This window comes from Eptesicus fuscus, chromosome 5, assembly GCF_027574615.1.
Source record: "Eptesicus fuscus isolate TK198812 chromosome 5, DD_ASM_mEF_20220401, whole genome shotgun sequence".
Taxonomy (NCBI): domain Eukaryota; kingdom Metazoa; phylum Chordata; class Mammalia; order Chiroptera; family Vespertilionidae; genus Eptesicus; species Eptesicus fuscus.
The window spans coordinates 11,759,740-11,786,876 of NC_072477.1; the positions used below are offsets into that span (position 1 = coordinate 11,759,740).

At 49.8% G+C, this 27,137-nt stretch overlaps 1 protein-coding gene across 1 annotated transcript in view; it reads right to left on the reverse strand.

Moving 5' to 3' along the window:
* The window catches only part of KCNK10 (potassium two pore domain channel subfamily K member 10), a 105,326-nt gene that overhangs the window by 52,948 nt on the left and 25,241 nt on the right, over positions 1 to 27,137 (reverse strand). The window contains exon 2 of the mRNA XM_008148400.3: positions 8,224 to 8,558. Coding sequence (XP_008146622.2) covers positions 8,224 to 8,558 — 335 coding nt within the window. The remainder of the gene's footprint in view (positions 1 to 8,223; positions 8,559 to 27,137) is intronic.

Consider the following 27,137-nt stretch of genomic DNA (forward strand, 5'->3'; position numbering starts at 1 on the left):
GAGGAGACGCTTCAACTCATCAGAGCTGTGTCCTGAGGCAGAAAGAACCCACACCTCCACTCACCAGAGGTCACCTGCCTCCTGGGCTGTGGCCTAAACTTCCTGCACAAAGGCTGCTGGGAAGAGGGGAGGACCCAGAACAGGAAGGAGAAAGCTTATCTGGCAAGGATTTCCACAGGCTGATGAATGGGTGTCTCAGGTGTCACACTTTTCTTAAAACCCTTACATTTCTAACCATGTAAGCATTGAGGGCTGGAGACACCAAGGGAATCTTCTCCAGCCTGAAGGAGACAGGAAGATGATTCGAAAGGCGTACTCTTGACAACCAGAGTGGAAAGAGAGGTCTCATGTTGCACAGAAACAAAATCATGTTCCGCTGGGTTTCTTGAAGGTTTGAAAGGTTTCTTGAAGGGTGCCTGGTCTCCAAAACAGATCTAGAAAGCCCCATTCATTCATTTATTCCTCAAACCTTACACATCGTCATAGGATCTACCTATGAAAAACACAGACTCAACCTGAAAGAGCTCAAAGTCACAGGAAGGAGACAGATGAGAACAATGATGATTATCCAACAGAGTCTAAAATGTAGAGGCGAATGTAACCCATGTCCTCCCTGGTGGGCACCTCATCCTACACTGAACCCACCCCCATGAAACTCCCCTCCTGTCCATGTGGTGATTACCTGGAGAAACCACCACCATGTGACCACATGCAAAGTCTTTGAACATTTAAGAATTCACAGCGAGACGAAACCGGTTTGGCTCAGTGGATAGAGCGTTGGCCTGCAGACTGAAAGGTCCCAGGTTCGATTCCGGTCAAGGGCATGTACCTTGGCTGCGGGCACATCCCAAGTAGCGGGTGTGCAGGAGGCAGCTGATCCATGTTTCTCTCTCATTGATGTTTCTAACTCTCTATCCCTCTCCCTTCCTCTCTGTAAAAAAAAATCAATAAAATATATTAACAAAAAAGAAAAGAATTCACAGCGTGAGAAAGGAGATCACAGATCCCTATCCACACAGACACAAGCATTCGTCCTGTCCCATCTGTCAGTGAAGCCGCCTCGTGATTTTGTCTTTGAGCATTGCAAAAGATGAATGTCTACTGCTTTCTCCGAGACTAGTCATGACAGAGTTTCTAAGACAACTGTATTGGGGATAGGGGAATAAGCGATTGTGGCATGGGAAAGCATCATGGGAACTTCGGACAAAGAAGTTCTTGGGATGGCGTGACTATCAAATCAAGTTCCCTGCAAAGGCGACTTCAAAAACAATCAGTTTACTTTATTCCACTGCCAAAGAAATGCAAGTACTCCAGGTCTGCTTATCATTGTCTATTCAGTTCTGTTCCCTGGACTTCACCTTGAAGAAGAAAGATGGAACAGGGCGAATGTTTCTTAATTGTTTCCTAAATGCCAGGCACTTTATGTGGGTTCTCTCATTCACTCTTTCCAGTATTCCTAATGAGAGGGACTATCTGGTCCTTTCATAGGTGGAGCCTGACATTCAGTGGGATAAGGGATCAGGTCTACCTGATTCTAGTGTCCCTACTTCTCCCCCTCCTGGACACTCCCTTCTTTGAAAATGCAATAGTCCACATTAGGAGTGCAACGTACCAGGTCAGACAGCCCAGGTTTCCCTAATATCCCTCCTTTTCCTTCCAGTCTTTTCCTTGGAATAAAAGCTTTGGGAAAAGGCCCAGGCATAGTGTAGTGAACACTCATTAGTCACACAAGTTAGTGGTATAACACAATGGTTAGACATATGGGCTCTGGTCTGCCCCCAAGGCTGAAATCCCAGTTTACCCACTTAACTTGGGCAAACTGCTTAATGTCTTAGAACTTATTTGCTAATCCATAACATGAAATGATGAAGACAGAACCTACCCATCAGCTTGTTGCAAGGGTTAAATGGGTTCAAGGACGGAAGCACTTAGAACAGTCCTGGAGGAAAGTAAACCACCATGAGTGGTAGCTATTTTTTAATATCACAACAGCTCTGTGGGATTTCCCTGTTACAGTCATCTAGACTCCTTCACTTGTCTCAGGGGTGAGATTCTAGAGATGAATGGGTCTTACGTGCCCTCTATGGGCTGACCAGCTGAGGCCCCGCTCTGGTTAAGTAGCTTGCCCCAGGGCACAGACTTGAAAATCCACGTGCCTCACTGGGATATGTGGAAGCCAGGTTCAGAGGATACAAGGCCCTTGCCCTCAGTCACACCTTGAAATCAATGGCCACCACATTTTTCAGGTGATCTGCTCCTTGGGGGCTGCCTGAGCCTTCTGGGTCCCCGAGGTTCCCTGAAACTGTGTCTCAAACCACACAGAGAACCATCAGGACGAACAGAGATCAACGGAGCCAGCCCAGGGTCTACCAGATAGATATGGGGCTGAGTGTCCCCACCAAAGCTCAGCACAAACATGATTATCTAGGTGGCCAGAGTAAGCCCTCTAAATGGAATAGAAAACTGCTAAGTGGCTTCCCTGGGCTCGAGCCACAAGACACTGCAGCTCGGAGGAAGCAGCCCAACCCAGCACTCAGGGGAGCGATTTCTGTGAAGAGGACTTTATAGAAGCAAAATGAGGAAATTGGTCAATTAGAATATTTAGGATTTGAAGTCCCAAAGGGCATTTCAGGCACTTTCTTCTCTTTCCTCTTAGCAGAATCCCAGGATGCCACTCCTCAGGGACTTTCTGGTTGCTTTTTCTGCCTTCCCTAACAAATACCTGGTAGCAATCACATAGCTAAAAGCAACTGAGCTTTTTTGTTTAATCCTCAGAGCACCCTAACAAGTGAACACTGTTATTAGGGAAGGGGAACTGAGGCCAGGGTGACTCCCCAAGTCACAATGCCCACGAACAGTGCAGAGATCACTGGGAAGGTTAGCTCCAGTCTGGGTGCTGACTGCCAGGCTGTGCTGCCTATATGGCCTCTGCTTGGACAGGGATGTGGAGAACGGAGCAGACACCCAGAAATCTTTGCTGAACAGGGAATGAGTTGTTTTCAAGTTTACTTTCTCAGATTATCTTAAATGTGGCTCTGTCTCTATCTCTTAGCATCTCTCATCTATGATGTTGCAATATCTTTCTAACTGATCTTTCTTCTTCTGATTTCTCCTTCCTCCAACTGAACTTCCCCATTGCTAAAAGAGTTATCTTTCCAACAGAAAACTTCCATCATGTCACTACTTTGCTTAAATCTTTCAGTGACGCCTCACTTCCCACAACATAAAAACTAAACTCCTCAGCAAGGCTATCTGGGAACCTCCCAAATCCAATGCCCACCCCAGTCTCCAGCCTCCAGACCATCACTTCCCACACCTCTCAGCTCAAGCCACAAGGACCACTTGCAGACCCTTCATAGGCCCACACATGTCCTTGGGATGCCCTTCGCCATGGCCTACTGAATGAACCCCTCCCATATTCCACATTTCTGTTCAAATGTTTGGTGGTTAAGAGCCTGAGATACAAGTACAGATACTGCCCAAGATCTTCCACTTACTAACCATGTGACTTTGAGCATGTAAGTTCACTTCCTGCTGCCTCAGTTTCTTCATCTATAAATAGGTACAAAAGACCATCATCACAGGAGATAAATAGGCATAAAATCTCCCCTGTGTGCCTCACTGGGGCTCCAATTTTTTCACATACTTCAAAAAGCTCCATGCCAATTAATTGTAATGATTGGTTTATATGACTCTTCCTCCAGAATTTCTCACCCTGTTGACATGTTAGTCTGGGTAGTTCTTGGTGATGAGGGACTATACTGTACATGGTTGAGAGTTTGACAGCATCACTGGCCTCTGCCTCCTAAATGATATAGTACTTCCCCAGCTAGGACAACCAAAAACATCTCCAGACATAATTGTCAGATGCCTCCTGGAGGCAACCCCCTCCCCATTAAGAACCACTGCCTAGAACTCCGAGCAACTTGAATAATAATACAAATAGCAGCTGCGATAGCTATCATTTTTTTAGTAGTCACCAGGTGTCAAGCACAATTCAAAGCTCTATGCAGGAATTATAGAATTTAATCCTCTCAACACCCAAAGGGTGGAGGATTTTAGACACATTTTATTGATAAACTAGATCACACAGAGGTATGTAACTTCCTCAAGGTGTGTCTTATTCTCATCTTTTCCATCCCCAATATCTAGCATGTCACTTGATACCATAGAAGCTCAATAGCAATTTGAGGAATACACGAATGAACGATCGAAAGAACAAATGAACAAACGAATGAATGAACGAACGAATGAGATGGTCTCATCCACTACAACAATCCATCTTTCTTCACCTTTCAGGGACAATGACCTGTCAGTCTCTTCCAGAGTCCCATGGTACCCTATAAAGTAGTTCAATTCATTGGAAAATTCCTCCCCAGCAATGACTCTTCTAAGCTATCTAGCAATTTCCTTGGGTTTATGCTATTCTGGATACTCTGTATTTGTTACTAATAGCCTTAATAACACCTTCCAGCTTAGTTGTATGAGGAGATCAATCAATCCAGACAAGAATACTGGTATTATCAGATAAATACCATCAACCTAATTTTCGACCTATCAGTCACTTCTTTCAGAATCTTAAGAAATACAATAATACTATTTTCCAGCTTAGAAAACACCACACTGAAAAACCTCCCAGATACTGTGTTTCTTATGAACACCATATACAGTACTGCTCAGAGGAATAACATGAGAGAATGCTGCCTGGTCTATAAGAGTGGACATTTTCATCCAATGAAGTGAAGCGAAGGGCAAACCATAATGTTTGAGTCTTAATTTATACAGGCTCAGCATTTAAACTTACTTAGCCTACAAAAACTGGAGAGAAAAACGAGTTTAAATCCTTCAGTCACAGCAAATGGAGATCTTAAAGTTCCCCTATCCAGGACTGACACTCAAAGGCTGTAGAGGAAAGAAACAGAGAAACGCTTCTGTTATAGAGCAAGGAACTCCAATGTTTCTTGACTCTGCTAAAATTCTAGAAAGTATTTCACCTAAAACAAATGTTTAAGAAAGAGTGGAACTTATGACTAAGCAAGACCTACTTAAGGGCTTGAAGACTCACCAAAAGAGGCAAGGTAGAATCAGACAGACCTCACTTTAATACCAGCTCTGCCCCATTGACAATTGAAAAGTTATCCAACCTCTTTTAGCACCAGTTTCCTCATCTGTAAAATGGGCATTGTAATACCAACTTAGAGGGTTGTTGGAAAGATTAAATAACATAATGGGTATAAGGGGCCTAACTCGTAACAGGTGCCTAATAAAAGGTAGCTTTTACAATTGTCATAAAAATGATCTTAAAGACAGACACACACACAGACAGACACACACACACACACACACACACACACACCCCTCATTTCACAGAGAAACCCCTCAGCTCAAAACCTGGGATGAGTCTTAGTTGGCAGCACCAGAATTAGAACCTCTACACTCCCCGGTCCTGTCCTTCATTCTGGCCTCTGAGCCTTTTCTTAAAGGATAGAGCCAAAGAATTAATCCTGAAATAATAAACAAATGCATGAATAAGCTCATTTATCTCGCAGCATCACCAATGTTATAGATCTAGTGTGATATCTCATTCCAAAAGCATTTCTCTATTGGGTAATACTTAGATGCAAAGCAAGGAATAGGCTATACATGGATACAAAGATAGACATCATCCTTTTCCTCAAGATCTCACTAAGGATGAAAAATTCAAGCATGAATGTAGACTCAATTCAGACCACCTTTTTGGTTATTATATGTATTGTAACTAAGTAAAAAGGATCTCACCACATATAACAACAACATGGAATTGCATTGTTAGTTGAAACTATTCCATGATTATTTCCTCCATTCCTATGGCATCCAAGGCCTTAAATCTGGAACATGCTGTCACCACTACATTTGGTAGCATTTTCTCATGAAAGAAAAACAAAAAGAGAAGACCATCTAAGAAAGAGTGACATTAAACATTGCCCTTGAATGTTAGCATTTAAAAGTTTTATTTTTTTACATAAAAATTGCAGGGCATATGCATAATATCATATTATTCCCAGGTGGAAAATATTTTTTATTTATTTAAGAGTCAGGTCAGATTATCAAAACTAATTTAAAAGAATACCATTACTATGAAGATGTCAGGTCATAGTGACCTTAGAATTGTTCTCCTATCAATGCAATTTGAAATGGATAAATAATAAGCCAGCCCAGATTTGCAAATCCTGCAGAATCCTGGATTGTAGTAGCCATTAGAATTTAATGTAGATAATCCCAGAGGCAGAAGGAATCATGGAAGCTGTCCTTTAAGACCCTGTGCCTTCCAAACTTTAGACCCTCCAGAAAGATGAGACTCTACCTGGCCTCCATAAATGTCACCACCTTCCACCATGACCAACTCCTCATGGTTCAGGAGGGTGTGTAGGAGAGGAAATCAACCTTCAGTCTCAGAGGTAGCTAGCCATCCTCCCTCACCTCCAAGCTGGGCTCCCAACCATTTTCATTTCCTCCTCCTGGGACTCAGTTCTCTCTTTGCCGACTTCTCCAGCCGCCTGTTTCATTTCCTCCCATCATACCACCTTAGATGACTCTGCTCCCCCACAGCCCTTCCCAGCCCAGTTCACCACTCCCAAGGTCACCTCCACCCTCTGCTCTCATCACCTTGCTTCTCCAGGTGGTAGCCCAAGTTCTCTGCCTCCATTTTTTAATGGATCTTTTTCCTTAATATCCAGGGTATGCAAGCGCCTTAGCACACAGTAAGTGTTCACAAACAGCAACCTTGATTATTACTGATGTCCTTATTATTTCATCCCCATAAATCCACCAAAATGGCTGCTCCACATCTGGTGGCTTTTTTCTTTGCTCCATCTTCATTGATCTTGACAGGTTAAAGCATACCAGCTTGTTCAAAACTCCTTCTTTATTAGAATACTAGAGGCCTGGTGCACAAGGTTCGTGCACTTGGGGGTGGGGCTCAGCCTGGCCTACACCCTCTTGTAGTCCAGGAACCCTCGGGGGATGTCTGACTGCCGGCTTAGGACCACTCCCCTGTGGGAGCGCACTGACCACCAGGGGGCAGCTCCTGCATTGAGTGTCTGCCCACTGGTGGTCAGTGCATGTCATAGCGACTGGTCATTCTGCCATTTGGTCAATTTGCATATTAGCCTTTTATTATATAGGATACACACCCCTACATTCATTGCAGTGTTATTTACAATAGCCAAGATTTGGAAGCAGCCCAAGTGCCCATCAGTAGGTGAATGGATAAAAAGCTGTGGTATATTTACAAACAGAATGCTATTCAGCCATAAAAAAGAAGAAAATCTTACCCTTTGAGATAGCATGGAAGGACGAGGAGAGAGTATTATGTTAAGTGTAATAAGCTGGTCAGAGAAAGACAAATACCACATGATTTCATGCATATGTGGAATCTAGTGAACAAAATAAACTAACAAACAAAACAGAAACAGACTCATAGATAGAGAACAGACTGGCTGCTGTCAGAGGGGAAGGGGATTGTGGGGGTGAAAAAGATGAAGGGATTAAGCCAACAAACAAACAAACAAACAAACAACTCATAGACACAGATAATAGCATGATGATTACCAGAGGGAAAGAGGCAGGGGAGCTAGAAGAGGGTCTAGGGGGGATAAATGGTGATGGAAGGAGACTTGACTTGGAGTGGTGAACAAATAATACAATATACAGATGAATTATTATAGAATTGTATACCTGAAATCTATATAATTTTATTAACTAATGTTACCCCAATAAATTCAATTAAAATTTTTTTTATTTTCAAAAAATAAATAAAATAAAATAAATAAAATAAAATGCCTTCTTTCTTTGGCTCCTAGGGCACGCTCTTACCCCAGCAGCTCACGCAGACTTCAGAACCAGGAAGTTAATCAGCGCACATGGGTGGACTTGAATTTGGAAACCCACAGCCTTTTGCCTGCTGTTGCTTCTGGTCACCACATCCAAAAGCAGGTGATGCAGGTCACAGCCTGCTCCTACATCAGGGCCATTGCGTATAGCCCCTCTGCCCCCACATTGTCACATGTCTTATTCTCCGGTTTCTTTGAGGTCTCAGCTCAAATGTCACCTCCCCAGAGAGGTCCTCTCCGACCATTAGGAGCATCATAACCAAAGGCAGGTAATCCCAGAACCAGAAAGACAAAATCGGTGCTGTCCTCTGTCCCCAAAGGTGGCTCTGTGGTTGACTCCCGCCCTGCTCACCTGGATCAATGTCTCCAGCTCCTGTGGGCTCACACAGATGTGGTCCCGCAGGAACTCTGCCTTTTCCAAGGCGATGGTATTCTTCTGGCTGCTCTCAAAGGGCTGCTCCAGAGCCCGGAAGACGAGACCACCCGTGACAAGGTAGACCACCACCACCACGAAGATGGCAACCACGGTTTTCCACTTCATGACGGTCTGCAGTCCCCCCTGGGGGGCGCCTTCCATCCTGGCTACCACCGTGGCTCGGGAGGAGATGGACAGGCGTGGGGCCGGGTAGTGCCCGTTAGTGGCACCCTTGGGCTGGCACACTGGGGGCGCTGCTGCGGGAACGGCCACTGGGAAACAGGGAGAGGAGAGGGAAAGAGAGTTTGTTTATAAACACAGAACCACAAAACTGCTCAGAAATTAAGCACCGATGTCTTCCTCAGGCCAGCTTTCAAGCGTGAGAAGTAAAATGGTTCACCAAGACGCATTTAGGGAACGTGATCAGTCTTTGTTTTTGTTTTTTTTTTTTTTAAGTTATTAATTGCATTTGAAATGCTTCTATTTTTCTACAAGGGTCCAAATTTGGAGCCCAGTCCCCATTATTATTCATCTCCTCTCTCCTTGTTCAAACAATATGTAAGATACACAGCAAATCACCATATTGGAAAAGCAGACATTGTTCCACGTGGACAGGAAATAAATGAGAGATGGATACCCAGCTACTCTGTCCAAGTACTGAGGGTTTGGTGATACCAAAAAGCAGAGAGAAGGTGAACGACCGGCAAGTTTAACAGTCACTGTTAGCCAGGGCTGTGGTCACAAAACAAAGAAAAGAAGGGTGAGCTGGCTACAAGGGTGATGAGTCAAAAATGAGACACAGTGCAAGAAAGTTTGGTTTCTGAAGACCACTAAAGGCGAAGAAAAAGAAAGGTGGCCATAGTGAAAGAAGGAAGCAATGGGTGATATTAATGCCAATTAACTTGGTTTCCTGAAAAATATAAGAATACTAAAATGCCTCCTAAATATACCTCTCAACAGAAAATGTGATGACTCAGATGTAATCACTCCTGACCTATAAATAAAAGTTTTCTTCTATTTTCCTTTAATAAGAAGCCACTGAGAAGAAAATTTCCCTCGGTTTTCTGAACACATGGAATTCTCCAAGGTCCCTCATCTCTGTGAGAGCAATTTCATTACCTTGGAAATAAACGTGCGAAGCTGGGGTCTTTTCTGGAACAGCAGGAAGTTGAGGGTGGTGTTGCACACGTAATGCTATTTCAGAAAACAGCCATTTCCCTTTGGGTTTGTCCTCCCTTTATTGTACTAATGCTTATTATGGTCTCTGTCATGGTGCAGCCCGACCTTTGTGTAAATAAGGTATTAGGAGATGACAAACCTCATTACCTAAGTGCAGCAAACGACCTCACTCCTGAGAGCTAAACTGCTCAGTTTCTGCCTTGGGAAACACCAGTGACCCTGACAATACCTGGCTGGAAGGATCGCCACCTCGGGGTATCTAGGTTCACCTTTCCTCCCAGAGCCTCAAAATCCACTCTTCTCTTTGGAAACCAACCTGAGCATCCGCCTTTATTATATACTAGAGGCCTGGTGCACAAATTTGTGCACTGGTGGGGTACCTCGGCCTGGCCTGTGCCCTCTTGCAATCCAGGACCCCTTGGGGGATGTTGGAGAGCCGGTTTTGGTCCAATCCCTGCAGGCTAAAGGACCCTACCGGTGCATGAATCCATTCACTGGGCCTCTAGTATGCATATAAGATCTTTGGTTAATCTCTTGCCACCCACCCCGCTCCCACCTTCTCTCTGAGATTCATCAGTCTGTTCCATGTTTCCATGCCTGTGATTTCTGCTCCTGCATTGAGCATCTGCCCCACTGGTGGTCAGTGCATGTCATAGCTACCAGCTTAGGCATATATATATATTATTCAATCAAATAAAGTCATTACATGTTACATTTCCTTCTAAGTTACATGAACATAAAACTCTGGAATATCTGATTGAGAGATTTAAGAATCACCACCATCCTTTGTAACAAGCATTCATTTAGTACTACATGGGCATGAGGAGCTGTATGGCAGTGGGGCTAAGTCTCTGTCCCTCCCAGTGTGGGGGTGGCGACAATCTACTTAAGGAACACAGTCCACAGCCTTAGGTAGCAACTATCAGGATGGAGCCCCACTGGGTAAGAAATGATGGGCCTGAGCATGGAGGCCAGCGGCTGGGTCCCCTTTACTGACTCCCGCATGGATGATTCCAGGGTTTCTAGGACCCCGAATCTGGGCAGAAGTGGGCTTGAGAAAGGTCTTTCCAGGCCAGTTCATGGTGCCAGTTTGCTAAGAGACTATCCCTGGGAACAGAGTTAGGACAGAATCCACCAAACCCTGAGTTTCCAAAGCACCAGGAGCAAAAACCAGAGTTCCAGTCCCAAACCTGTGAGCATCTGGGTGACCCTGAAACCACCTCTTAGTTTCTCTGTTTCCTTATTTGCAAAATAGAATTAATAATGGCCAATTCTTTGTAACCTCCACAGGGTTCTCAGGAACAGCAAATGAGGTGCCCTGGTTTAACCCTTTGCACTCGCTTGCTTTTTTCTCGATTCCTTTATTCTAATGCTAACCATGTCGAGTCACACTCGACATCCGAGTGCAAAAGGTTAATGACTGAAGTATAGTGGAACTTCATTTCTCAAACTTAATTCATTCTGGAAGGCTGTTCTAGAAGCAATTTGTTCAAAAACAAAATCATTTTTTCCCATTAGAAATCATGTAAATTGAATTAATCCGTTCCAGATCGCCAAATGATTCCCTGTCACAGCACATGTCTAATGTACTGCTTAATTTATAAATAAATACTTCTTTTCTTAAATTTATAGAACTATCCCCTATTAGCCTTAAAGGAATTTTTCATATATCACTGCCTACAAAGTGCTATCATCAGCTAACTGCTTCTCCTTTACCCAAACAACAACAGTTTTTCCACTTATTCAATTGCCAGCCATTGCTGTTTTGTGAGCACTTTCACACCCTTAGCAACATTAGCACTCTTGATGGCCTCTTTATGTTTTAAAATTGTGCTAATCCTCAATTTCGTGAGCAACAAAAGCCTTCTCTCCTTTGCTTGTTGCCTTGGAGAAGCTTTCTGTCATGTTGGGGTATCAGCATGAAAGGGCTGTCAGGTGGAAAACTGAAGTTTTGGTCAACAAGGAAGACATTTTTTTTCTGTGAACAACTTGGTCAAAAATCGAATTGTTTGAGATGGGAGACGTTCGAGAAACGAGGCTTGACCGTATATTTATAGACACCAGGGGCACTGGCAGGAACCTCTGAATACCACAAAGCTTTTGTGTAATGGACTGAAAATGGAGTTGGTTGCCTTAGCAAAGTTGGCTGCACATTGCATTGGCTGAAAAAGGATTTAGTTTGTGCCCTTTACTTTAATTGGATACGTTTTTAAAGGGTGTTTTAATTAATCCATTTCTTCTCCTCAGGAGCCATAGTGGCTCTCACTCTAATACAAAGTTGCTGCGTGACCTGGGATGCTGCTGGAGCTTGCTGTGCCTGAAGCCAGCAAAGAAGCAAAACGGCCATGTGATGATGAAGGTAACAGGATGTCCTATCACTTCCTTTGTGCCCGTCACTCTAATAAACTCTTTGCTTTCATTGTTGCATTTGGTCCTCAGCATGAGGTATGATTGCCCTGTGTGATTCCAGGTCTTCCCAGAAGCGGGCACCAAGATGGGATTTTGTGCATGGATTTTATTAGGGGAAATGCATGTGTGAGAGAAAATGGGAGTCCTTCCGGGGCTAGCGTAGCCAGCAGACACACTGTGAGTCTGGTCCCCAGTAAAGGAGAGAAGGAGGAAGGATGGACAAGAGCATTCAAGAGTCCCTGCAGCCTAGGGGAGGTTCAGCATGGCAATTGAGGAGTTCTTGAGCCAAAGTTGGCCATCTGAGGAGTTGTGTGCTTCCCCGGAAGACACCTGCCTTAGGGCCCTGCGGCACTCAGCCCCAGCTGGGAGCAGTCTCTGGGAAATGTGCCCACAGGGCAAGCCCACCGTGGGTTCCATAGCAGCCCACCGTGGGTTCCACAGCAGCCCACTCAAGCTCTTGGTCAATTATGCTCCCTCGCTCCCTCTAGCTCCCTCCGGGTGTTGGAGGCCTGCAAGGCATATGCTTTCTCATGGCCACCACCCACCCCTACTTCACAGATGAAGAAACTGAGACCCAGTGAGGTTCAATGACTCAACTGAGGCCAAGAGGGGCAAGAGTGGTGGGGCCGTGATTAAAATGAGAGGAATCTGACTTCCAAGTCAAGTCTCCTATGAAGCATAGATACAGAAAACTAGGAAACAAAGAAATTCCAGGTGGAAAGGGCCCCTTTATCCAAAACTCAGAAAGGCATGGGTCTCTGACAGGCATGGATATATTTCCCCGTCTATGAGATTGACCACTGTAGTTTCCTGGAGGGGATGGAGGTTTGCCTATTTAATGAATCAATAGTGGGTGGGTCACATCAGTCACAGCCTATGCTGCCCATGACTCCAACTGACAAGAGAGGAAGGGCTGGAAGACACATCCCTCTGTTGATGCTCATTTTAAAACGTTTCCTCACAAACATTAGCCCATTCATTTTTACCTAAATGTGGGTAGATAGGAGGGCTCGTGTGGAGATCCACTTCTTCTTGGTTGAATGAGTTCTTAGTAATTTTACATGATTCAGGGTTTCCCATGTCCTGTATACTTCACTGCATTATCCATTCATGCATTCAATCAACAAACATTTGAGTTTGCTGGGCAACAGGCCTGGTGCTGGGGATATATAAGTAAATAAACACATCCCTGCCTTCGGAGTTGGTGGGAGAGTTGACAAAGATCTTACCATGTGGGAACCTAGTTTATCTTCACAAAAGGGTGGTGGTCATTATCTATCTCCCTTTGGTGGAAGGGGACACTGACTAGTGTATCACAACCTGGATCCGTCTTCAGACACTGCACCCCGAGTGCCTCCACTCCTCCCACTCCACCCGGAACAAATATCACCCACAGGCGCAGGGTCTCTTAGAAACCTGAAATGCAGCCACTTCAGAGGTGCCACTGTCGCCCAGCAACGTGACTCTGCCTATTGACCCAGGCAGAGTACAACTGTGACCACAACACACCAGCGAGAGGCAGAGAACACCTGCCCCCCTTTTCCCCCCAGGCCTCCTCAGGTCTGGAATTGTTCCAGGGCCACCTGCAAGGCAGCTCACAGCTTTCACAGAGCCCCAGGTTACATCTGTGCCTGGAATCCCCAAAGGCTGCCCAGGGCCTGGGCTGGTGCTGGGCCAGGTGTGGAAGCAGGTGGGGTGGGGGGGGGGGGGGGGGGGGGAGGAGGGGGGGGGGCGGGCAGGGGGAGTGAGGTGTTGGGAAGAGGAAAGGAGCAATGAGGAGCAGACAATTCCAGCCCCACCTGCCTGCGCTGTCACAGAACCTGGTGTCAGCCATGACCTGCCTCTGAGAAGAGCAGAAAGAACGTATGTGCTCCCTCTGATTCTAAACCTTGTTTTTCCTGTTTCCAGGGTGCAACTGTATCTTAAAGGTGATCGAGCTGGTCCTGGTAAGAGTTCAGGGGCAGCTCAGTCTTCATACAGTACATGAGCAAGCCATGTCCTCTTACCAGCCCCCAAATGCCACCACCGAAAAGGCTCTCCCCTTGGGGTTCATCACTGCTCTCTCCTCACCCTCTTTAAGACCCCAGACGGAAAAGACCAAGGTATCATGAAATCTCTGGGAAGCTTTAGAGACAGCCAGCCAAGAGGAGAGGAAACGAGGCTGAAAGGGGAGGAAGGGGGAGCTGAGAATATGCTGCCAGCTTGGTTCACATCTGTGCAGACCCTGGTCTCACCTGAATCACCGAGACAACCTCCTTTAAGTCCATCCTCCACAACGCAGCCAGGCGGCAATCTCTCAGGTGTGAATCTGATCACATCCACTTGATCCTTAAGCTCCGCTCGGGGCACCACAGAGATTCAGAATAAGTGCTGGCTCCGTGGCTTGCACCAGACTCCCTTCCAGACCCTGGCGCCTGCCTGTCTCCCCAGCCTCTACCGCTGCCACGCCCTCACACTCAACCTTCGCCCCAGCCAAACCCGGCAGCACCCAGGTCCCTGCGTGCTGAGCCCAGAGGAGTGGGTCTTGTTTCCCAGATTCCTTTCTCCTCCCCACTCTTTAGCTGCCAACTCCTCCTCATACTTTAAACCTCACTTCCTATGTCACTGTCTCCAAGAAGTCCTCCCTGACTGCCCCCTCCCACCCCCAGTGGGATCAGTGCTCTTCCTCTATGCTTTCTCTGTGTCTCAGTGTGGAGAGTAGCATAGTGCCTACACCTGGAAGGCTCCTAGTTCCAATTTTTCCACTCCTGAATCCATTCACGCATCCCTCCATACATCTGCCTGGAGCTGGCATTTAGGATATCAAGTTCACACGCCTGCCCCAAAGAACATGTAACTGCAGAGTGCTCTGAGTCTGAAGATATGAGCACCCTGCTACTATTGTGTGTGATTTCTTTTTTAATCCCACAGACAGATATCCTGAGCCAAGGTGTCAAGTTCTCAGAAAGTCAATAGTCCAAGTGGAGCTCTTCGTGGTTCCATTGTCAATTGCTAGGGAAGACCAGAAAGGAGACAGAGAAGTAATTCACTTCCCGGTGCTCCAAACACTCTGAGCTTTCTTGTTCTCTTCACAAAGGGCTAGAAGATTACGTTTTACTCATGGGTACAAAATATTCCTTAGGTTGGAAAAAAAATCTATTGAAGGGCATGAATCACCCTCGGTGAGTCACCTCCCCGGGGCCAAGAGGCAGAATTCCCCTCCAGTCCGCTTCCCTGGGGTCCCTCTGACCTGGACCAAACAGCATGATTTGGAGTTAAGGACCCCAAAGGCTGAAGCCCTGTCCCCTCCTTGCACGCGCCCCCCACCCCGCCCTGGGCACTCCCACCCATCCTGGGGAGAGTACAAAGGTTGCTAGTTCATCTGGGGCTCAAAGGACCAGGGACTTCCTTCTCAGGACTAGTAAGCAAATGGTTTCACCTGACCTCCCCCAAATCTCTTGTATTTATGCACCTGGGGCTTGGCACACAGTCAGGGTCCTTCACCAGCAGAAGGGCCCAGAGAATGAGGAACTTAGGATTTGGGCCTCAACTTAGGCAGTAGCAGAAGAGGTGAAGAGGGGTCAGAGACAAGGGCTGGAAAGCCTCCATGAGGGCACGGTCTGGGATGACACTCAGGCACCTGGCTTGGAAGAGCGTGGTGTTCTCCAAGACAGAAGAAGCAGGAGACTTAGGTCTGCAGCTCCTGTAGCGCACCCAGGTGGAGATATCCAGGAGACATTAGGCACAAGGGACTGGGACTCAGGGGTGGGGATCAATCTAACTGGGGCCTGGGTTTGAGAGCCACGAGAATAGAAGTGGTATGGAAACCACAGAGCTGGGTGAATTGGTCCAGAGGGAGATGGAGAATGAGAAGATACTAAAAGATGGTGTTCAAAGAAGCAGCATTCAAGGAACAGCAGAGGGGAGAAACGCACACAGAAGAAGCAGGATTTGGCATCCTGGGCATCAGGGAGGGCAGCTCTTATTCCACCTCCCTGTTTACAGCGTTGTTCACAAGGCCTGGCCTGGGAGATTGCTGGCACACAGCATTATGTTGCTGCTCATTAATGGCTATCTCATTGACCATTTTCTCTCCCTGGCTGCCAGGAAGCTCTCTTCAAAAGAAAGCCTGTTCCAGAATTTCTGGATATTGTAGGTAACTCCTGAACCAGGTGGGATGCTTTTAGGGCTACAATGAAAGGGGCCCTCACACACCCACATGAGCACAAAGAGCCCAGGACCAGAGTTAGTCCTGATGCGTGCTGAGCTGGTCAGAACTTTCCCATTGGACTGCTCATCTTTTGGGATCCAGGGCTGCCTACCTCGTGGTTCTCCCAACAGACCTCAGACCCATTTGTCTTGACTTCATGGTCAAGGCCTACAGGTGCACAGCCATAGCTGGGGTTTTTTTTGTGCCTTGTCCCCAAAGGCTACATGAACACCATATTTTGTCTCTTGCCCTAAAATTTTTCCTCCACAATTTAAATTAACCAGAACATTTTTTAAAAGGAAAGACATGCCCCCCACCCCCGCCATCCCTTTCGGATTAAAATTAATATAAGCAACTGCAGCTCCCAAATAGATCTCCCTTACCCTGGAGCCAAGTGCATTACATCCTATGTCAGGGCCCATTCCTTCCAGGGAGAGGTTTGCCTTTCCCAGGTCTTGCTAAAGCAGTTACCTCTCCTCGTTGGGCTCCACGCAGAGCATGCCCCACAAGCAGGCTGGAGCAGGTGATCCTTCTAAAATCCCAATCTTGCACCTGCTTCAACCCCACAGTTACTCCCATGGCTCTGCACATGGCCGCCAATGTACCATGTACTCAGGGCCCGGCTTGCTTCTTCAGCCCTACCTCAGCCTCCCCACGCTTTCCTCCAACCCCAACAAACTCCCATCAATATCAGCAGTCACAAATGCATGCATGGTCATACTGAGCTAACCAATTCTTTTAAAAGATCCACAGTAGAAAGCAAAACTGAAAAATGTGTTAACCCCTTAGGGAGACAGGTCCTATGACTAAGTCCATAAGCTTGGCTATTGTCTAATTCCCTAACCTTAGGAAGTCTGTTTATTGCATCCCACCTAATGATGGTGAGAGTAGCTAGAGGTACTGCAATAAGTTCCAAGGTTTTCTAAAAGTTCCATATTTATCAGAGCATAAAATATATAGAAGTGAGAGGAGAAGGCAGTTAGAAATTTGTTGTGTCATGCATCCGCTTACTCAGCTAGTACATGCCAACTATGTGCAGCGGACAGTACCAACCTCCACCCTGTGTCCAGGCTGCCAAGCTGCCACCCACCTGGAACCCGGAGGAACCAATGCTTTCGAGAAGTGTGGGGCCAGTGAAGCCACGGAATGCAAGCTCCCCTGTGGATTCATCTCCTTCCCTGTAGCCTTGATCCCTCTTCCACTCTCTGCTTCCTCTGCTCTGATGCAACCTTTCTCCCCATCCCAAGCCTTTTCAAAACACCTCAGGACCCCCAGTTCCCAAAGAGCACCCCTATTTCCTCAGCCTTTTCGGGGAGCCTTCCTCCCCTTTGTTCCCTGACATCCGGACTTCCCCTGAGGGCACTGTCCTCTGCGTGTGGCATTCAGGCAGAGGTTGTTCAATCTCCCTGGCCCACAACATCAGGACCATCCTGTTCCAGGAAACCAACAGTCTACACTCTGTGTCAAACTCCTTGTTCTTTTGAGACCCAAGCCCTCTGGCTCTTCCACTTCCTCCTTTCCCTCGTGGCTGCTACCCCGCTTCTCTCTTAGATCCCCTGAAGCCTTCTACCCAGATCCTGCTTTCCTCCTGGGTGATTGCCCCACGGACAATCCATCCAACACCTGCACTCCCATTGCCTCGATTTCATCACCGTTATCAGCATCTCCATTCCACTTCAACCAGTGACTTAGATCAGATTCCTAAGTAGATCCGTGGATAGATCCTGAAATGAGCATTGGTTTGAAAGCGATTTATTTAGGAAGTGCTGCCGGGAGAAGACCCTGAGGGAGTGGGGACACAGGGAAGTAAGGGGCAGGAACCATGCAAGGGTGTGATTCCAGGTGAGGCCCCATCTCTGCCTGAGCTCTTGGGGAGCCCTGCAGCACACATTATGTCTCCGAGTTCACCCCACCTTGAAGTAAGGGGGCTAAACATTCATCCTTTTATCTAGTCAGTCACTGGATTCAAACAACCCCCTGGGAATATAAACGCCAGGACCAGTCTGGAAGAGGTGCTAGTAGACTCAGGAGCTGCAAGGCTGTAGGGAGGCACTGCGGGGAAGCTCACAGACTCTGGAGTCGGGTGCCCAGGTCCAGGAAAACCATCAGCGAGAGCTGGGAACACCGCCAGCATCCACTGCAACCACCTCCTCTTCCAGTGGCCACATCACTGCAAGAAATGGCCCCACCTCTGACCTGCCCCATTAAGGAGACCACTCCGGACTTGAGCATCCTCTCCTTCCGGCTCTCACCCTCAGTTACTCGCCCTCCGTCCTGCCCTCCGCACATCATTCCCTTTCTTCCTTCCCCACCCGGCTCAGATTCCATGCTCAACATTTCACTCTCCAACTAACAGACTCAACTTCCTTTGTCCTTTCTGGAAACTGTTATTCTTTCTTTCTGCTCAGGGTCACATCCTGGCTGTGGCAGAGAAATCGAACAGCCAGGGGATTGCTGCTAGTCCTCATCCAGTTCTTCCTCAACTGCCCTGGATGCCACGCTGCAAGCCTGCCCTGCGTCCCTGCTCAGAGCCAGCAGTCAGGACACGTCATGAAGATATTAAGGTGGATTCTACTATAAGCAAACCTGAAATCATATGTGGAAATCCCTCTGCAACCTAGATATTTACTTTGCACAAGAATTTTCTGCAGAACTGGTTTAAACAGACATTTCTGTGTGCATGTAAAACGGGCTTTGGCTTATATCTCTATAGTTTTAAGAACAAACCGTTGGTATAGAATGAGGTGTACCCTTGCTTTGCCCTTCTCCTGGGGCCACTGAGATTGAGGCTCAATGCTCCAGTGCACGCTGCTCAGCAAGCTGTATCAGCGGCTTCATCGCTCAGCACTGCTGGACCATTTCATAGCCACCAAAACCTCCTACAAAAAAACTCAGTTGGGGGAAAACATGTTTTTTAGGTGGTCTTCCTTTGCTGTGTCTACTAAGTTGCAAAAAGGAATGAGATCTGTCTAAGAAAGAAAACAGTGTCTACAGAATACCCTAGAAAACAGCTTCGCCTTTCAGCATCACCCTCCAGGATCATTCCCTCCAAGGTGGCTCCTCTAATGCAGCATCACGGCTGCTGACATCAGCATTTCCAATTTACTGCAAATGCAGCTCCGAGGCTGGCAGCGAGTGCGGGGAGCGCTGAACCGAACAGGGAAAAGAATCCCCACATTGTTCCTCTGGAGGCTGGGAAGAGAATGCTGCAGAAAACGGCCCAGCCCATTTCTCTGAAGACTGAGAAGTGTTTTTAAACCATTATCAATAGCGTTAATGAGTGAAGTCTTCAAGGAATCAAGAGACTTACTGAAAAATTGGGGAAGTCAATGTCAAAAGGCGGGAAGGGAAGCTTCCATAAACCAGCTCCGTGTATTTCCAGCAACACCTGGGTCTGGGTGATGGGAGGGGTTGGGATGAAGGCAAGAGTCAGTGCTGCCAGGGGAACTGCAGGGAAATTTTTCACGCCAGAGAGCTGCTGAATGTAGGATACACCTTCTGGCTAAACCAACACCTCACCCTACCCTCCAAATAGCTGTAGTCCTTTCACACTAGTAATTCCTATGGCTAGAAGGTCAATTCTTCTGCATGCCCCTTGAACATGGTCCCTTTGTCCCAACCTCAGTGTACAGCCTACAAGAGAAGCTCAATTAACGTTCACAGAATGGATTCGACAAGTGTCCGTCAAATATCTATTGTGCTTCAGGCACCAGGGGACACAACAGTGATGGAGCAGCACACCCACTGTCCAGGAACTCAGGGTTGGGTGAATTGGGGTAGGAGATGCCTTCAGAAAAGACCCAGCACTCAAGGATCTAGAGCATGCCTCCAAAATCTCAGAAAGTAGATAGCTCCTTATATGGATCGCATGGGAATCTGCCGAGTTGCTGTGCTGGTCCTTAAGCTGCTCCCCAAGAAACAGAGCATAAAGCAAGGGTATACTGTCATTCATTTTCAAGGCTTAAATCCCTCTTCCACACGACCACCCTCAGACCCAAATCTGTTACTTGGGCAAACTCACTATGTGATGGGTTAGTCACAATTAAGCAGCCACCATAAGCAGAATCCCTTTCAAGGAACTGCCCAGTTATAAGAACCATGGAACATTATTTGAAAATCTAATTTGCTGAAAACACAAATTAGGTATTGAATACTGGCACACAGTAGGGCTCAATCAATCAGTGTAGAAAGCAAATATGGCGTTCAGCTTGCCATGCAAACGAGCATTAACTGTGGATGCAAGCTTCTTGTAAATAGCAAATCTCAGGGAAAAAAAACCACAAGAGAACAAAACCATTTTCATAGATAGTTAAATCTAACCTTTGGGTTTCTCAGGTTTTAACCAAGGAATATTATCTTCATAGAAAGTCCTAGCTGGTATGTAATTTGTCCTACATTTCAGATTCAATTAATTGCTTTGAAATTGCCTCTGAAGGGGTCATTGGAAATAGTCTTGTGGCTATGGCTCCTGCACCTCAGAGAAGGGGGGAGAAAGGAAGGCAGAGAAATTGCTGTATCCAATTAAACTAGCGAATGACTCTGACTGGCTGTCTTGGAATTTGTGGGCATTTCCAAGAGTTCCCTGCCTTTCAATGATTTTTAATGGCCTCTCTGAAGCCAGCTGCATTTAAGCTATAACTGGGATGTCCAGAATTCAGCAGAGCCATTTGCTCCAGAGCCACAGGGCTAAAATAGGTGTGTCCTGGAGTAAGTACTCGGTGTTCCCAGCACAGCCACCAGCGCCACATGACTTAATTCTCTGAGAACTTCCACCTGAGGCCCATCCCATGGAATCCTCTAAGTAGTGTCACAGGTACTGGGGAGCTCCTTTTGATTCAAGTATCACTAATTTTCCATTAAACCAGCTTTTGATAAGTGCCTACTATGTGCTTCACACTCTGTGTGGTGCCATAGGGGACCTGAATAGAAGCATTAGTTATTCCCAGAAATACCATCCCTTGAGGTTGGCTTCCTTATTGGCCCTAGTGGCTCAACCCAGAAGCAGAGCATGTGGTCGCCTACATGACAGTCTAGTTAGGGTAGGGTTGTGAGATCTGTGAGTGTGCTAAAGTTCACACAATATAAAATCCATGATTTCTACCATTTTAAAGTGTACAATGAAATGTGGGTTGCCAGACTCAGAAAAAAAGAAAAAAGGACAGCCAGTTAAATTTGAATTTCAGATTTAAACAACAACAACAATTTTTTAAGGTAAGTATGTCCCATGCAACATTTGGGACATACTTACATTTCCCCCCCTGAACTTCACATTTAATTGTTTGTCCTGTGTTTTATCTGGCAACCCAAAACCAGGTAGACAGAAGAAGCACAGCCACCAACCACTCGACACAACCAGCCAAAATGTAGGAAGGACTATACTGGGTGAGGCCACCCAACTGCTTCTCGAAGGATCTCTACTCTCTCCCGTTGTCAAGTGCAGAGGACACCATCATGGTCACGTTTGGCTTGGCCGCTCAGCAGCACTTCACACAGAAGGCCTTGCTCCTGCTTAAAATGCTCCCACTCTTGACACTTCTGTGACACCAAACTCTCAAGATTTCCCCCCACTCTCTCTGGATGTGCCTAAATTCACTCTGTGGAGTCCTCATCCTAGAAATTAATAAATATTGGACTTGTATTCTGTCCCTGAGTGACCTCTTCTAGGGCCATCGTTTTAAACCCCACCCACTTGTTTTTTTTTTTTTTTTTTTTTTATTTTATTTTATTTTTATTTATTTTTTTGTTTTTTTAAAATATATTTCTTTTTTTTTTTGACTTTTTTTTTTTTTTTAAATTTCTTTATTGATTAAGGTGTCACATATTTGTCCTCATCCCCCCATTCCCATCCCACCCCTCTCCCCACGCATGCCCCAATCCCCTGTTGAACTTAACCGTTGGATAGGCTTATATGCATGCATACAGGTCCTTTGGTTGAACTCTCCCCCTCCCCCCCCCCTCCCCCTCCCCTCCCCTATCCTCCCTCTGAGGCCCGATAGTCCAATCGATGCCTCCTTGCTTCTGGTTCTGTTCTTGTTTCTCAGTCTATGTTGTTTATCATTTCCCCTAGATGAGCGAGATCATATGTCACTAGATATATACTAATAAGAACTGAATGTGAGACGAGCAATAATAGTTATGCTGACAGGCAAATGAATCAATCTGTAGCGAGCTTCCCCCTGGACCAACAGTTCTTTTGAGACCCAATTTCAATGTCCAGTAGTTCCTTATGTGTACATGTCAGCACTGACCCCTCAGCTCTGGATGGTGGACAAATGGTGGTAATGGAGGTCCGACTCCCTCTGGTTTGGTCTCGGCCGAACCCAGGGGCACGGCGTCACCCAGACTAAGGGGCACGTGGCTTCACCCCTACCCAAGGGGCGCGTGGTCTCACCCGGGCCTGGGACCCAGCCTCACCCGGATGGATCCAGGGGCGCACGGCCTCACCCGGACCCAGGATCTGGCTTCACCCGTACCCAGGGACGCTTGGCCTCTCCCAGACCCAGGGGCACGTGGCCTCACCCGGGCCTAGGTGCACGAGGCCTCATCCGGATCCAGGGACACATGGTCGCACCCGGACCCAGGGACGCTTGGCCTCTCCCAGACCCAGGGCCACTTGGGCTCACCCGGGCCTAGGTGTACGAGGCCTCATCCGGATCCAGGGACACATGGTCTCACCCGGACCCAGGGACGCTTGGCCTCTCCCAGACCCAGGGCCACTTGGGCTCACCCGGGCCTAGGTGCACGAGGCCTCATCCGGATCCAGGGACACATGGTCGCACCCGGACCCAGGGACGCTTGGCCTCTCCCAGACCCAGGGCCACTTGGGCTCACCCGGGCCTAGGTGCACGCGGCCTCACCCGGATCCAGGGACACATGGTCTCACCCGGACCCAGGGATGCTTGGCCTCTCCCAGACCCAGGGCCACTTGGGCTCACCCGGGCCTAGGTGCACGAGGCCTCACCCGGATCCAGGGACACATGGTCTCACCCGGACCGAGGGACGCTTGGCCTCTCCCAGACCCAGGGCCACTTGGGCTCACCTGGGCCTAGGTGCACGAGGCCTCATCCGGATCCAGGGACACATGGTCGCACCCGGACCCAGGGACGCTTGGCCTCTCCCAGACCCAGGGCCACTTGGGCTCACCCGGGCCTAGGTGCACGCAGCCTCACCCGGATCCAGGGACACATGGTCTCACCCGGACCCAGGGATGCTTGGCCTCTCCCAGACCCAGGGCCACTTGGGCTCACCCGGGCCTAGGTGCACGAGGCCTCACCCGGATCCAGGGACACATGGTCGCACCCGGACCCAGGGACGCTTGGCCTCTCCCAGACCCAGGGCCACTTGGGCTCACCCGGGCCTAGGTGTACGAGGCCTCATCCGGATCCAGGGACACATGGTCGCACCCGGACCCAGGGACGCTTGGCCTCTCCCAGACCCAGGGCCACTTGGGCTCACCCGGGCCTAGGTGCACGCGGCCTCACCCGGATCCAGGGACACATGATCTCACCCGGACCCAGGGATGCTTGGCCTCTCCCAGACCCAGGGCCACTTGGGCTCACCCGGGCCTAGGTGCACGAGGCCTCACCCGGATCCAGGGACACATGGTCTCACCCGGACCGAGGGACGCTTGGCCTCTCCCAGACCCAGGGCCACTTGGGCTCACCCGGGCCTAGGTGCACGAGGCCTCACCCGGATCCTGGGACACATGGTCTCACCCGGACCCAGGGACGCTTGGCCTCTCCCAGACCCAGGGCCACTTGGGCTCACCCGGGCCTAGGTGCACGAGGCCTCACCCGGATCCAGGGACACATGGTCTCACCCGGATCCAGGGACGCTTGGCCTCTCCCAGACCCAGGGCCACTTGGGCTCACCCGGGCCTAGGTGCACGAGGCCTCACCCGGATCCTGGGACACATGGTCGCACCCGGACCCAGGGATGCTTGGCCTCTCCCAGACCCAGGGCCACTTGGGCTCACCCGGGCCTAGGTGCACGAGGCCTCATCCGGATCCAGGGACGCATGGTCTCACCCGGACCCAGGGACGCTTGGCCTCTCCCAGACCCAGGGGCACGTGGCCTCACCCGGGCCTAGGTGCACGAGGCCTCACCCGTATCCAGGGACACATGGTCTCACCCGGACCCAGGGACGCTTGGCCTCTTCCAGACCCAGGGCCACTTGGGCTCACCCGGGCCTAGGTGCACGAGGCCTCACCCGGATCCAGGGACACATGGTCTCACCCGGACCCAGGGACGCTTGGCCTCTCCCAGACCCAGGGGCACGTGGCCTCACCCGGGCCTAGGTGCACGAGGCCTCATCCGGCTCCAGGGACACATGGTCGCACCCGGACCCAGGGACGCTTGGCCTCTCCCAGACCCAGGGCCACTTGGGCTCACCCGGGTCTAGGTGCACGCGGCCTCACCCGGATCCAGGGACACATGGTCTCACCCGGACCCAGGGACGCTTGGCCTCTCAGACCCCGGGGCACGTGACCTCACCCATGCCTAGGTGCACGAGGCCTCACCTGGATCCAGGGACGCATGGTCGCACCCGGACCCAGGGACGCCTGGCCTCCCCCAGACCCAGGGGCACGTGGCCTCACCCGGGTCTAGGTGCACGAGGTCTCACCCGGATCCAGGGACACACGGTCTCACCCGGACCCAGGGACGCCTGACCTCCCCCAGACCCAGGGGCACGTGGCCTCACCCGGGCCTAGGCGCACGAGGCCTCACCCGGATCCAGGGACACACGGTCTCACCCGGACCCAGGGACGCCTGGCCTCCCCCAGACCCAGGGGCACGCGGCCCCACCCGGGCCTAGGTGCACGAGGCCCCACCCGGATCCAGGGACACATGGTCTCGCCCGGACCTAGGGGTGCGTGGCTTCTCTCAGACCCAGGGGCACGTGGCCTCACCTGGACCTAGGTGCACGAAGCCACCCGGACCCAGGGGCGCGTTACCTCTCTCAGACCCCTGGTCGCGTGGTCTCACCCAGATCCAGGGGCTCACGGCCTCACCCGTACTCGGGACCCAGCCTTACCCGGATCCAGGGGCCCACGGCCTCACCCGGACCCAGGGTTCAGATTCGCCCGGACCCAGGGGCACATGGCCTCACCCGAACCCGGAATCCAGCTTCACCTGGACCCAGGGGCGCGTGGCCTCACCCAAACCCAGGGGCGTGAGGCCTCACCTAGACCCAGAGGCGTGTGACCACATCTGAGCCCAGAGGCTCGCAGGCTCGCCTGGACTCGGGTCTCAGCGGGGTTTCGTCTTCTTGATCCCAATTCCTGTTGGTCAATTCCCTCTCAGCAATTCCTTCGGTCATTTTCTCAGAGCTCCAGGGCGGCTGCCGCAGAACTCGTTGGGCGGCGGGCTCGGCAAGGCTCCGGTGTGCCCGGTGCCCGGCGGTGGGCTGGTCCGGTGTCGCTGCGTCGGCCCTTGGGTCTGCAACGGTGGCCAGTCGCTGAGCGTGCGCACCTGGCCACTTCGGGGCATTGAGATTCTTGAAGGACTCGGAGGTCAGCAAGCACGGAGTCTCCCACCCCATGTCTCCCAGGGGCTCGTCTGTCCGTGCTCGGCAGCGAGTGGAGCCGTCCCCTCAGCCGGAGACCGCCGGGGGAACTGCGCCGAGCACGTTCCTGGCCACCATTGTGTCGCCTGAGCCATAGTTCTTAAAGTGTGGACTTTGGGTCACCGGCATCAGCATCATCCTGCGTACCCCTCTCTTTTATTCTAGTTGTAGAGCATCTGCTCTGCCAGCCCCCTGGTCTTTCTGGCTGGTGTCTGCTCTGCTCTCCCGTCGTAGTCTCAATATTGTTGTGGTAGGCAACGATCAGGCTGCCGCCCTATGTCTCCATCTTGGTCCTCCTTTGTACAGTTAAGTCTTGAATGTTGTTGGTGTCACTGGGAGGAATTGTCCTCCAGGCCAATTGGCCGTGAGGACCCTCTTTGTCCATATAGGAAGAGTTGCTGTGCAGGAGACATGTTTGTGGGCCGGGTCTTGATGCAGCAATGCCTTGGCGCTCACTGAGTCTGCCTCTAGAATGCCTCCCTTATGCAAGTGATTGAAATCTGGTGTCATCTCCCACCAACCACTAGATGCCCTCGTTTCTGGGTCTCCAATGCAGTGTGGGTCAGCCACTACCTGAGGCACTCAGCAGGAAAAAGCTTCTGCTCAGCTTGGCTGGGGCGGAGCTACAGGGTGGAGCCTACAACCTTGGCTTCCTGTCAGCCCCGCCCTATGAGGCTCCTGTGTCTGTGTCCCTCTGTATTCCTTGCAAACACCTCTGAGAGAAACGCGCCCTGGAGTTTCGCCCACTGCCAAACAGTCCAGTCCCTCCCCTAATGAATCTGGACTCCCAGATTCTCGCCTGGAACTGGGTTTCAGTGCAGTTGGAACTGGGTCTCAGCGCAGTCTGGCGTCCCTGTCTCCTTCCCAGCAGGGCCACCCAGTGGCGCAGGCAAAAGTCCGTCCTCTGCGCACCTTCCAGTGTGCGCGTCTGGAGCCGCCGCTTCTCTGTGCCTCCGCCACCACAGCCCAAATTCATTCCCCCAGCGTGCGCCTGGCTTCCCAGGGTTTCGCCCGGAACTGGGGTTCAGTGCAGTCGGAACTGGGGTTCAGCACGGTCCTGAGCTTATGTCTCCTTCCCGCTAGGGCAGTTCAGTGGCGCAGGCAACAGTCCGTCCTTTGCGCCCCTTCCCGTGCGCGCCTCTGGAGCTCTGCCTTCCCCCGCTCCTCTGTGCCTGCGCCCCACAGCCCAGATTCATTCCCCCAGCCTGCGCCTGGCTTCCCAGGGTTTCGCCCGGAACTGGCGCTCAGTGCAGTCGGAGCCGGCGCTTAGCGCACTCCGGAGCCTTTATCTCCTTCCTGCCAGTGAACGCCGGCCAGGCCGTCAGCCGCCCCTTCCTCTCCGGCTCCATCCTCCCCGCAGGCGCGCGTGCTCGTGTCTCCGCCAGTTTCTCCATACCTCAGGCTTTTACGGCTCCCCCGATTGTCCCCGTGGCCTTCTCCTTCCCCCCAGCTGTGGGCATTTCAGTCCGCCAGCTCTCCTGTGGTTCTGGACGATGTCCGTTCTGACCT